At 42.1% G+C, this 13,643-nt stretch overlaps 1 protein-coding gene and 1 long non-coding RNA gene across 5 annotated transcripts in view; one reads left to right on the top strand and one right to left on the bottom strand.

Annotated features, from left to right (window-relative positions):
• Positions 1 to 6,891: 6,891 nt before the first annotated feature.
• LOC143172352 (uncharacterized) lies at positions 6,892 to 8,927 on the bottom strand. Its single transcript, XR_012997332.1, has 4 exons — positions 8,838 to 8,927; positions 8,494 to 8,589; positions 7,745 to 7,876; positions 6,892 to 7,088 (listed from the first exon to the last, which is right to left on the bottom strand). It is a non-coding gene; the product is annotated as an uncharacterized LOC143172352 (long non-coding RNA).
• SNX2 (sorting nexin 2) overlaps positions 8,183 to 13,643 on the top strand; it is a 36,993-nt gene continuing 31,532 nt past the window's right edge. For all 4 annotated transcript variants that reach the window (XM_076361683.1, XM_076361685.1, XM_076361684.1 and 1 more), the window contains exon 1: positions 8,183 to 8,305. In XM_076361683.1, coding sequence (XP_076217798.1) covers positions 8,198 to 8,305 — 108 coding nt within the window. In that variant the 5' untranslated portion in view covers positions 8,183 to 8,197. The remainder of the gene's footprint in view (positions 8,306 to 13,643) is intronic.

Raw genomic sequence — 13,643 nt, 5'->3', positions numbered from 1 at the left:
CAATGTCACCCTTGCCTTTTATGTACATTTTATAAATGGTTGAATTAACCAGCACTATAGTTTAATGTTTTAAGAATGCAGATCTTCTTTCAGAAAAACCTTGTGATCAGTAAAATCTGCTTTTGTTCCTGTGATAACAACTGAAAACTCTCAGCCACCTTAGGATATAGCAAGGCCCCCATCACTGGGATCCCACAGCACGGGAGTAGGCTGCTGTATGTGAGTATCACAGCCTCTGCTTTGTGCCAAGCAAGCTTCCTTCACACAGGCTCATGACTTGGCACAAAAATACAGTGCTCCCAAGGTTTATCTTTATGGTGGTGAACTGGAGAGGCGATTACACCGATTTTTGCTGCATGTCACTTCCATCTTCTTCCATGCTGCCATCTTCTCTACCTTCAGGCTTTTGCCATGATTCTCCATAAGGTTCTCACACGTGCAAAAAGCTTCCTCTTCATCCACATTCTCACCTGCTCCCTCCTCAAATCTTCTATACTAAGATTAGCTCCAGAATTGTAACTCTTTGAAGGACAAAGACAATATAAACTTTCTTCACCTAGCAAGTGATAACACAAAACTATTTTGAGCTCTCATCTTATTAAGTCCTACACTAGATGGAGATAGTACTGCTGGCTGAAAGACATACACTGAGATGCAGCTCTGGTTACAGGATTTTCTTTAAAAAGTGTGTGCTTTCAGCAGGTGATTTTTTTTTCTTCTAAAAACAAACACTTGGAAATGGATTGTTGGTTTTTTTCCCATGAAACTGTTTTTGTTATGGTTCTGACCCTAATGTTCTCACTAGATTAAATTTTCCCTGGAGAAATTAGATAAAAATAAATGGTAATGTTAAATTCTCCCCTGGTGAAGCAGTGATGGTAAGACTTAGGAGGCATTTCGGAGTGGTTCCTAATGCAGTACCAGAAACCAGGTGCAGAAAAAGAGGATCACCTCTGACCCTGTCTCCCAGCTGAGGAAAGGAAAATGGTCCACAGTTGAAGAAACTCGGAATCCATTAAAGAAAAATTGCATAATAGCTACATGAAACCTTTTCTCTGACTGGAGGGAATTTCAAATGGTAACCCTTGATGTGCCACACAGGGATCACACCAACAGAGACTGTGCATTTGTCTCTGACACTGTGCCGAAGGTCCAGCCTCCATCCCACACTGTTCTGTTTTTCTAGGTATCCTTGTATCATCCAGTTTTGGATGAAAGAATGAAGACAACTCAAAACATCAATATAAACAGATAGCTCTAAAAAAAGAGTCAAAAAATATGCACTGAAATGAATTGCTACAAATATCACTCAGACAGCAGCTAAGATTGCATATGAATCTTTAAGCTTCTAATGCTCCTACCTCTAACTAAAAGTCCTAGCAAGTTAGGGAACAGTAAAAAATGGATGTTGACTTTAATAACTTGTCATCAGAAATCTTGTAACAATTTATGCCTCATAAAATGAGTTAAAATTGATTAATAAAATGCTGTAAATGTTCATGCCTTATATGGGACCAGCTGCAGACCTTACATGACTTCCTTACATTCTCTGACGGTAGGAAAGTAGGTCAAGACAGCTTTATATTTACAGAAATGTATGAAATTGACTTAGTCATGGACCATGGGCTTGCAGTTACATGACCCAAAAATTTTACTGGGCTGTAGTTGAACAAACAATTACTCGGCGTTTAGGAACCCTTAGCTCTCTTTAATGTGATTAAGACTGTGCTTCTCCCCGCGGCCATAAGCAGATGCTTGGAGAAAGGTTAGCTTCAAGCAAGTGTATATGATACTTCTTCCAAGTATTGTCCCACCGCCAATCATTCTGGGGCTTTTTAGACGCATGGCTTCTACTGTGGCAAGGGATGCCTCAGGTCTACCACCTGCTAACAACATCCTTATATTTATTTTCAGCATGACTCCTGTATTGGGACACAACTGCTTACGAGCTTTGAGAGACAGCGGTCAGTGAACAGCTGACTGAAGCCCAAAGCAAATCAGGATATCTCAGAGGTTGCTGTGTGTCTCTCATCAAGTTGCAATGGCCCAGTTTAGATTTAAGGCTAGTAGTGCCAAAATAAAAACAAAGCTTTGCTGGAAGGCATTCTTTCTCTTGTAAAGCATAAGCAGTGGAGGACAATCCCGATAGCAGATAAATGCACATCACAGTAACCAATGCTTAGTTCTCACCTGCCATTAGTGCTTATGAAGATGGAAAAAATTACTGTTCTTCTACATTATCTTACTGTTGTAACAGGGTAAACATACCCAGCTAATGCTACCAGAGCATTGTATTTTAATATACTGCAACATTAGATGAACTGGGAAACAGAAATTCCCATTCCATTAATTGATTGAGGGCAGTACCTGTCACCGCTCCAAAGGCGAATGAAGTATCTAAGTGGTAAAAGAACCAGTCTCTTTCACATATATAAAAATTATTTTTCTCTAATAACTGAAAACACTGACCACTCACTGGCAAAGAATAAAACAAAGGTAACAGAACAAATTAATTTTTTGTAAAATATGCAATTAAATACCCAGATGGAAAGATGGCATATGTTTCACAGAAGAACAGTCATCATGATCTGAAGTGTAATGTTCATTTGGCTGACTGGATGAGTGGGCACATGTGTCAAATGCACAGATTTTGTAAATATTTGTGTTTTGTAATTTTTCTTAGGAAAGCTGACTCACTGCAGAGCTTTACTGCTGTGTGCAAGTGCAGGCACTACACAATAGCACATTATTCTTTTTTTAATATTTTATAAATGGGAAAAAAGCAAATCTCCAAAATTCATCTACTCTAAGCACTCTGGTGGTTGTTGTTCCCTCACTGCACTTAGCCATTTTCTTACAATATCTCTTAGTGAGGAAATACTCCTTCAGTATTTCTTGAACATTTATCTTTCATGACATTTTCATAAGGAAGCTAATGAAACATTATATGTTAATCTAATATAAAGTAGATACAAAACCAGTTAGAAAATAAAGTCAAAGACTATTTTTCAGTGATTACCATTTTTATGGAAGGATGCATTGAATGAAAGATGACAGTGATCTACCATAGGCCTGATATGATTTAATATTCTCATCAGTGATGGAACAGGGAGAATGAATATTATATTTGCAAGTGATACCAAACAGCTGTAGGATAGCAAGAGAATTCAAAATGGTCAAAACAGATTGGAGTAAATGTCAGTAAAAAGAAAGACAAAATTCAGCGGGGAATGTGACATTTTACTCCAAAGTCTGACTAAACCACTTCACAGATACAAAATGAGGCCAGTATCAGTTCTGAATATGATCACAAACTGAATGAGCCCCAACAGCACCATGCTGCTACAAAGTCATACTCCATATGAGGATATATAACTGGCAGGATAGCGATAGAGCTTTACTTTAGGCATGAGGAATATCTTTTCTGGTGCTAGACAGCAAAGCACTAAAGCAGCTTGCCTGCAGATGTTTTGGGGTCTTCATCATTGGAGGTGTTTAAGAAAAGGTTTGACAAACATTTTCCAGCAAATGGACTAGATAACCTCCTGTGGATCCCTGCAGACCCAAACCACGGGCTGACCTTGGACTTGTATAACTCACTATCACTCTCTCCTCCAAAATAGCTTTTTCTTAGTCCTGAGTTTCTTTCAGTTTCACTGGTATTTCAGTTGTTAAAATGACATATTGCAGTGGTTATTACGTTATTACAATAATAAGATAAAGTTGGTAAAGTCTGACACGTGTAAGAAGTTACAAAAATCTGACATATTTGACTACAAAACCTGGATTCACATTGCTTAGAACTTCATCATCTTTAATTTGCATCTCATTTAATTGTTTTTGGACAGATGGACAGAAGTATATCCAAGCAAAGTAATAAACAGTGTATTGCCCATAGCCAGATAACTTCTTGTAACTATTTCAACGCTTCAGCACATCTGTGGCCTGAACTAGGGAAATGACACGAAGCCCTAAACCTGTTGTATAGTTCCTTTTGAAAGCCATTTAAAATTGACAAGATTATACTCCTCAGTGAAACCTGTTTCTGCATGATAAAAGGAAGGTTTTTATTGCATAACAACTCCCAAGAGTGTTTATGCAGAAGACATTTTTGATTTCCATATCTCCTCCGAAGGGCTGGACTGCAAAGGCTCACAGAGCCCACAGACGCTGTGGGCAGAAGCAGGAGATGTATGGTGAAAGTTTTGTGCAGCAGATGCATTCACTTAGCACAAACTGCTGTCCGGTGGGCCAAAACCAGAAATGACCATTTTTGGAGGGTTCTCAACTTCTCCCAAGGCTAATCAAGAAAGTATGGGACCTGACAAGGGCTGACAAAAGGAAAGGAAGGGACAGAATAGAGAATGAAAGAAATAAAAGTCCACCCCTAAAAATGGGTGTGAGTGGGGCTAGTGCTGTGATATTGGGGCTTGCTGCCTAGGTGAAGAAACTGTTGAAATGTTAGGTATTCTAGAAAAAAAACAAATCCTAGCTGCCTCAGGTTGGCCATCCAAATTAGTAAACACTTTAGGTTTTAATTTTTCAGTCTCTGCTCACTGCCTGGGTAATGGGCAACATACTCCCACATGAATACTCTGAAGATAGAATTCATCAGTGCCTGTGAAATGCTTAGATTTAGTAGCGACAAGCCTCAGAGAAAAGCTCTTGAGGAGACGAATCTTTTTGTCTTCAGAGTAGGGTTGGAACTGCTTATAATAAATGACATACAGAGCTAACTGTTAGGAAACAATAAGGAAAAACAGTGTCTGTAACCATGCCGTCAATGATCCTTGGGAAGAGGGCTCCTATAGAAACGTTAGCATGGAACCAGGTAATTAAAGCAGGCACAGCATGTATACATAAAGGGCTGAAACGAGTTCCACATGTAAACTTAGTCTTGATGTTTCTACTGTTCAGGTTCTTGACTTTGCAACCTTAATATCCTTCTCACGTAGCATTACAGAGGTGGATTTATTGGCTGCACAGGAAGGGGTGGCTGCAGTTTCCATTAGGATACGTGGGTAGCTTCCTCTCCTCTCCCTTAGATTCTGACTTAGTAGCATGAGGTAGTGTTGACAGCTATTACGTACTTATTGAATGACACACATATTAATACCCACACTGACAGGGATGAGGCTTGTCTTTAAATTGAGGTCTTGTTTTTTGCAGTAACACATCACAATCTCTTATGTGATTGGCTTTTTGCAATCATCCTAAGTTTTCCTGCAGCATTAATAGTTTTTCAATTTGTTTCCTTGATTGGTTTTCCCTATTTTGGATTACTTTTCCACCCAAATTTACTAATCCACAGTTTTTCAAACTGAAATCTCAATTAGTTAAAAATCCAGGTCCTGTGGTTACCTTTGTATTACTCCTTGTCCCCTCTGCCACAAAAATATCTATAATAGATTTCTGTGGCCACAGATCTCGGAAGCACTGGAAAGGTAAGTTAAAAAGCCCTCAACCTATAAATACAATGTTACTTTGAATCAGAGAAGCTAAACTCCTTACATACCTTTCTTAATGAGTGACCAAAAAAAAAAAAATACCACAACTGACATCTTGTTTGCTCTTCATTTTATTCTGCTTCTGTAGCATACTCATTTGGTGTGATAGATGACTACTTCAAGGTATTTCAGAGAGCTGATTTACAGTCTAGCCACATGAGTGTTAAAGGCATGGGTGTGAATCTTGATGAAGTCAGAAAACTAGTCAGTCTAGTGGCTAACTATTAAACACCTAAGTACTGTGCTAGATTAGTACACTTGCAAGAAATCTGAAAAATTTAATACGTATCATATGATCTTTCTAATCACAGCAAATAAAATTATGGTGAGATATCTTAACACATAATGTCAAAGGACACAGAATTATTACTGAGGTGATTGAATTCTAATTTCTAGATAAAGCGTGGACGTGCCTGTTATTTGAAAAGCTTCCAGGAACAGCATAGCAGAACAGGAATACCACAAGAAATCGGAAAGGCAGTAAGGATGTAAGGATAGTGCCATCCACAAAAATGTAGATGATAGAGAACTGTACTTCTGGATAGAAAATGTTTGCGTATTTTGGTAAGTTTTTTTCAGTGTCTTACTCTGCATTTTCAAATCTTAAAAAGACCTTTGAATGTTATTTAGAGATATGCTGAACAGCAATGGGCTGAGTTTAGGAATAGAGTAAAAATGTGAATAGAGTATATTTCATCTCATAATCACTGCCAACAACCTAAGTGTCGCTACTGTTCTTGTTTTGTACAGAAAAGGGAAACATGGATATGCTGCAAAATATCCCATTCCCATGAAACTTAAAAATGCTATCCAACCTGACAAATGACAAGCAAGTTACTACAGCTTCTAGTAACAGTGCCATTGTAGCTATGTTGGTCTCAAAATACATCTTTTACTAGAGTAGCAGACAACTTTTTCTGACCTGAGGAAATATGTGAAAGCTTGGCTGTTCCTTTTCCAACTACTTCTATACATCAAAGAAGAGATATTGTCACTTTCATTGGAACTTTTCTTCATGAATCTCCTCTCTGATAACTTCTTTGTCATTTGCAATCGGAAACTTGGCGTTCCCGAGCTTCAACACAAATTCAGCTCTCCTGAGTGGGAGATTTACAAGGTCTCACTCAAAGCATTGAGGCATGAAATGTCCTCGGATGTCAGCAGGGACGAAGGACATTCTCTCTTAACTCAGGAGTACACATCTCCGAGGTGAGAGCTCTCCACAATTTCTTATGTCTTGAGCTTGAGCAGTACAGATAAAATTATGCACGGCACTTACATGTTTCCAAGATAACATGGATTTCTGTTTACATATTTGCAACTTTCTCATTATGTGATTGGGAAGAGGCCGAAGGAAAACCATATGTAAGACCGTATTCTTTCCATTTAGTCTTTATTAGGCACTCTGCAAACACTAGAGAGGTGCTACCCTTGCCCCAAAGAGCTTATAGTCTGTAGAAACAGACTCATTCTTCCTTCATGAAGAGCGCTGTCTCCATTGGACACAGTTTAGAAATTAACTTCAACACAGCAAACATTAACGAAGTCCTCACAAAGCACGAGCATACTGATGGATGAAACCTGTACTTTATCAATATGGAAAATCAAGATACTTTTTAAAACTTGTTTTCAATATAGCAGAAACAACAGTAACAGCTCAAATCAAGTGTAAGTATCCTTGGTAATGCTTACTATACACACAGTCAACATCTGACTTCATCTTTTTTAAAATTAGGATTGCAACTTAGAATTTTGGAAGAATGGATGTCGTTCGTAGCTAACTCACAAATGGAGGGGGGGAGAGAAAAGCAACTTGGAAAAAGTAATTTAGGGAATGGGCCTGCAAATACTTTATTTGCACACAACATATTACTGTAGTGGTTGTGAATACTACTGCATCCAACTAAACGACTGCTCTGCAAGAGTGGGGCATAATACTTCTACTCTTCACTCCCTGAGATGAGGTCTTCCTTAGACAGTGCACTGAGTGGAGTTTCCTCACAGAAAAGCAGTTCTTAATTCAACAACTGCCATGAAATGGTAAAAAAAAAAATTCTTGAGCTTCCTTCCAACTCCGTGGTGCAAGGCACACGGCGGAGGGTTATAGCGGTGCAAGTGTTAGCCTCGCACGGAAGACAACGTAAAATGCCCCGCAACGTTTCAGAGGGAAAAATGCTGTGGATGGCAGGGCGAGGAGTGGGGTGGGAAAGGAGCTTCTCCTCCAGCGGGAGCTTTACCTGGCTTCATTCCCAGCGGACGCCCCACATCCAAGACGCAGGCTCACATCTACCTAAGGCTGCACCCACGCCGCTCCGCTGCAGGCAGGGAGACCCCCGGGACAGCCAGCTTTCCACGGCGGGGCGGGGCGCCTAAAACACAGACACGCGTGGACGCTGCCTTCGTGGGACGAAGACACTGCGGGGTTCCACGGACAGCGACCGACTTCACCGAACCATTTCACGGCGGCACCGGCCCGGCCTCCCGGCTGGCCCCGCCGCCCCTACCCCGGTGCCCCGGGAAGACGAGGCTGCCGCCCCGCCCCCCGCCCGGCCCGGCGGCGGGTGCGCGCGCTCGGGGCGGTGCGCGCTCCCGCCGCCTCCCGGCCCCCTCCAGTCACGTGGCGGGAGGGGGCGGTGCGGTCGTCACGTGAGCGCGGGGGGCCGGGGCTGGCGGCCGGGCTGGAGGGGAAGATGGCGGCGGAGAGGGAGCCCCCGCCGCTGGGGGAGGCGCGGCCCGCCGACTTCGAGGAGCTGGAGGACGGCGAGGACCTCTTCACCAGCACCGTGTCCACCCTGGAGGTGAGAGCCCGCCCGCCACCGCGGGCCCCGACCCCCGCGGCCGGGCCAGCGCCCGCCGGGCCCTCCCCTCCCCGCCAGGCCGCCGGTGCTCCGCTCCTGAGCGGGGCCCCCGACCCCCTGCCCGGCCGCCGGCCCTCACCGGCCCGGCCCCCAGCGGCCCGGCCCCCAGCTGCAGACCCGCCGCCTGCCTCCGTTCCGGGAGCGGCGGCTCCGCGGCGCTTCCCTCCCGGCGGGCGAGTGGCCTCGGCACCGTGGTGGCTCGGTGCTTCCCCTCAGGTCTTCTCCTGCCAAAAGAAACGGAAAACTCTTTCTCCAAGTACTGCTATGCCAGGTCGCCGCCTTCCCTCGTCTTACCCCTTTCTCGTGCTGCCGGGATAATAAATATTTCCACCTTTCCTCGTCACACGACGCCAGTTTCGCTGGTCCTCCCCCCCCTTAGACTTTGCGTGGATTAATAGCAACCCGTTTTCTTTGTTTGGCCTCTTTCCGAGGCTTCACCCCTTCCGGTTGGCGAAAACTTGTAGAAACTTACTCCTCTCTAAGCCTTCCTCCGCCGGAGCCGGCGCAGTGCTCGGCTGCGGGGGGTCAGCGTCCTGGAGCCGAGCGGCTGCTGGGACCCTGCCTGCCCAGCGCCGTCTGCCGCCTGTGGCACTCGCCGCCCTCGCCTCGGAGCGGGAGGGGCAGTTACGGGCGAGCGAAGGGAGGAGGCAAGCATGCATGCGAGGCGTTATGAAACCCGCGGTTGTTCAGAGAAATCGGAGTCTGAAAGCCCTGAAGACTTGAAGTGAATACATCTCTCCACCGTGCTGGCTTTCCATGTCAGGAGTCTCATACAAAAAAACCAAAACAACTGAATGTGTAAATAGGTCCTCGTTCTGAAAAATGCTTCTCTGTTCATTCATTATAGTGGGAGCTTTTCTTGCTGAGTTGTGGTCATGTTTCACCTGTGTGTTTTGCCAGTCTCTTCTGGAAGAACTTTGCCTTCCTGTACACAGTTGCCCATTTAAAGAGAAAATTGTTCCTGTTCCTCTTTTCCTGAAGAGTTTCCTGTCCCTGACCTTTACAGTAATAGGATCAGTGCATGTTTCTTTGTTTTACTCTGGCTGTTGCCTGTCCTTAACAAAAATGGCCAGTATACAAAGAGGCTCTTAAGTGTATTTTAAAGTCACTTGCCTTCTCTCGAGTCACTTTTTTTTTTTTTCTTTTTATAGATGCATAATCTGTGCATTGGTATAAAAAGATCTGTGGAAAAATGCTGTGAAGGAATAGCAAACGATGTGAACCTGCAGTTGACAAGAGTTGTATCAATAGACTTCTGTGCGTCTGTGTGTGATACAGTGTGTATTATTGGAGTCTCTTTCTGTGCGCTAAAAAAGACTGCAGTATAACATAAATAACATCTTTACTGATATGGTCCAGAACTAAAGTGGCAAGAGATACGATAGATTTAGTATCTAAATCACAGTTACAATGGGAAGTCCTTATCTTAATGATTAAAAATAGTCACTGAAAACTCCTCTAACTGCCAAAACTGGCAAAAAAAATGCACTTTGTATTGGATGGTTTGGCTGACAGTTCCATTGTACTGCTTTATTTTTGTAGACAATCTATTTGGAAGAAAGTAGCAAAGCAGAAAGGGGAAGCCTCTTTGCTTAAAGAGAAGCTTTGAAAAGCTTTGTCAGTAAAGCTTTTTTTGATGTCCAATCAGCTACAGCGCTTAGGGAAGAGCCTTGATCTTGTGATTTTCCTGCAAATTTGGAAGGAAGAGATCATGAAAATTGACTTTGAACTTCTCACTAGCTTGAACATAGATTGTTTAACTCAAGTGTATAGGGCACCTTAGTCCAGAGAATAATTATTATCTCATGGTGTGGGCCTAATTAAGCTTCTGTCTTGAGTGTTGTTTTAATCCTGTAAATATTCATTAAGTAGCTGCTTCTAAATGGTGATGGAAGTTCTATAGTAATAACAGAACGGTGTTGTGCTTTTCATAGTTGATCATGTATTTGTTTGCTGATGCCAGAGGAGAGAGAGCATGGCAAGGGACAGTGAGGTCCAAAGCCAGCTTATATGAAGGCTATGGTACTTTGAAAGGGTTCCCAACTGGTTTATCTTGGAGCTGTCAATTTGTTTTTTTGCATGATTAATTTAAGCCCCCCTCCTATTTTTTCTTGCTTTCATTCTCTGCAGCTCACAAAAGGCACGCTGTTCATTCCTTACCCATGATTTGGTTGTGCAGTGGAGAAGCTGTAAGATTTCTAGTAGGTCTTCCAAATAGCTTCCATGTTAACAAAGCCTCCATTTAAAAAACACATGCTAACTCATCCAAGTTTCGTCTGACAAAATACAAATTTAATGTATACTATGAACAGCAAATATAAAATATTTAAATACAGGAAGGCTTACTGATTTCAGTGGCTTACCTGTATAATCAAATGGAGAATATTGTTTATTTCAAGTTGAATTCTCTGATGTGAACAAAAAGAAGCTGGAGCTTTAACTTTCTTTGTGCACATACTAGAAGTTAATGTCTTGAATTAAATCCTCTTAATTCTAGAATATAAAATGTTAAAAGATCACACTGAGCTGTAACACCTGGCATTTCTGGGGTGCGGTGGGAACACATTCTAGGACTTGAAAACTTGCTGGGTGGCAGAGTACAAGAACGCTTCCGTTTCTGTGAACGTAGGGCACCTATGAACTCCAGGCATTGGGCTGAGCAGCAGCGTGTCTGAGCTGGTGGTGTGCTCATTTCCTTGTAAGATATCCACAGTGCCTAAGAGTAGTGGAATGATTATTTGGTTTTCATTGTGCCAACTGTATTGTAATGTCTCGAGGACTGCCTCCATTAAATTCATGGTCACTGAGTGGTCTCTAGCTGCCAGAGTTGCTTTCATCAATGAGAACAGCCAGGCTGAATCAGACAAATGGTCAAAGCCAAGACTGCATTTACAATATACTCAATGGTGGATGCCATGTGAGGAATGTTGCTGATGATTATATGTATGTACTGGTAGTCACCTGCAGTGCTCTCCCAGCTACCAGTTTTTTGTAGCTCAAGGACTTCCTGAGCCCTAGGTAGCATTACAATATTAATAATCTTCCATGGACTGACTTACTTGCTAAATTTTCAAGTGCATGGTTTTATGTTTTGTTTTTAGAAAAAGAAGTCCATGATATGCACAACAAGAAGTTCTGGAATTGTAACTATGCATTATGAGAAGAATCATCCCCTGTTACAAGTTTGTAATCAACAAATTGCTAATTTGCTGTCTGTGTCCTCTGCCACTATTAGGCGAGACCACAAACAACTGTATGAAGGTCACTTTTGATAACATATATGAAAAAAGCGTATGTTAGATTTTCTGAGAAATGGTGTGTTTAGTGTTACTCTCATTTCATCATTTCCTCCTTCTCCTTGTCTTAATCTGTTTTTCTGCCACCTTCCTTGTTTATCTGTTGTGCCACTTCTTACTTCATTTTCCCTAAACTTCTCACTCATTTCTGTATTGCCTGTCTCTGTCTTTTGTAAAGCAGGTGCTATGTGAACATGTAGCTAAGCTGCCACCTACTCATTTCAACCAGTATTTATATTCCAGTGGGGGGTGGGGGGTGTTTGTTTGGTGGGGGTTTTTTTTGTAATGGAAGAATATATGGAGTCACTTGAAAACAATGAGTAAGCAGTAGATGTGGTAATCTATCAAGGACTGTCATTTAGGGCAGGGTGTGTATATAATCTCATTGCCAGTTTATCTGTTTATGTCAAAGATCTGCAATATGCATTTGGTTTTTGCACAGAAGGCAAAACGTTAGATAGGCATAGAAGTCCAGATGTCTTTAATGATATCCATTGAATTTAACACTGACAATTGTAGAGGCAGCAGTAAAGACCTCATTGGAATATCTGAGAGGAAAATATTAAGTCCTTCAACACTGTACTATACCTTTGCAGAAAACTAAATCTGTATCCAAGATTAATTGCTGTAATTCTACTGGAAACGTGTGTCTTGTTCCTTGCTGTTAAATCCAGGCTGTAATGGAAGCATGTAGGTGTTCGTTCTAGTGTGTTTGCTTGTGTCCTCTTACTTTCTGCTGAAAATGTTACTGTCCTACTGTTGAGTCTATTCTCTCTGCCCATGCTGTGATTTGTGAGCTTCTGTAACCCTGTTTCAGACAATGAGCCGGGTTAACTCGAACAACTGGAATAGTATGATGGTCAGCTTTTGTCAGCCTACTGTGTTCTGACTGAAGGAGGCTAGGAGGGGTTCAGACGAGTAGTTAAACTGGTTTGGGGGGGAATCCTACTAGTAAGGGAAGGGAGGATGTCCAAACATCTAGGGCTGTAATTTCAGCCAACAGCAAATGTGAGAACTTGTTCTTGTTTATTCATAAGTCAAAGCTATAAAATACTTAGTTATTACCACTGAATGTAATGCTCAATAAAAGAGAAGGAAATTGAGCTTGTTATTTCCATTGCAAATTGGCATGGGCCCGTAGGCCTCTCACCAGAAACTTGTTTTCTAGAAAACAAGTAAAGCAGGATCCTGGCTGTCCTGCATACCTGAATGTCCTGGCCGTTGGATATCTTGGTTGTTGGATGCTTTGCCTGACTTTCTTTCAGCTCAGGAGTCACTCAGAAACTTCACAGGCATGAACCTTTCAGGAAGTGGACATGTTTGTGACATTTTGTGAATCGTTGGCATCAAGTAAGTTTGAAATTTCTGAACAGCCATGCTGTCCATGTGTGTCTGAGCCATGAGGTTTTCTGTTAGTCTCATCTTCCATTTCTTGTCTGATACTCAGATTTTCACTGCGTTAACTACTAACTCCTCTGACAGCCACCTTAGTCCCCATTTTAGCTATACCATAGAGATAAAAGAGCAAAGTTGGGGTACTGTCTTTTAGCTTGCACCTGTACTAGGGTGTAACTGGAATAGCTTAATATGTTAATAGCTGTTTGAGTGCATGGGTGCTTTTTTTGAGAGACTGAATAGCACTCTCTGACCCACTGACTGTGTAAGATAATCAGATTATTAGGAATTATTTACTCCAGTTTCTGATAGATTCAGGACTGTGGCTTTCTGGGTTTTCATAGTTCCCTAAGAACTATGTCTGTTTTGAAGATAACAAACTAAACTTTGTTGCAAAACTGTGAAAAGCAAGCTGATGCTGTGTCCAAAGTTACAGTAAGCGTTCAGACCATGAATCATTTTTAAAAAGTTTCTACACATTGTCGTCTTCATATAAAGTCCCAACTGTTTGTGAAGATATTTAACCCATCCTTAATTTATCTTGTCTGAGAATGACAGCTGTTGAAAAATACCAAAGAGCCACTGAA

The sequence above is a fragment of the Aptenodytes patagonicus genome, chromosome Z (genome assembly GCF_965638725.1).
Source record: "Aptenodytes patagonicus chromosome Z, bAptPat1.pri.cur, whole genome shotgun sequence".
NCBI classification, from domain to species: domain Eukaryota; kingdom Metazoa; phylum Chordata; class Aves; order Sphenisciformes; family Spheniscidae; genus Aptenodytes; species Aptenodytes patagonicus.
This window is presented reverse-complemented; position numbering and strand designations above follow the sequence as displayed.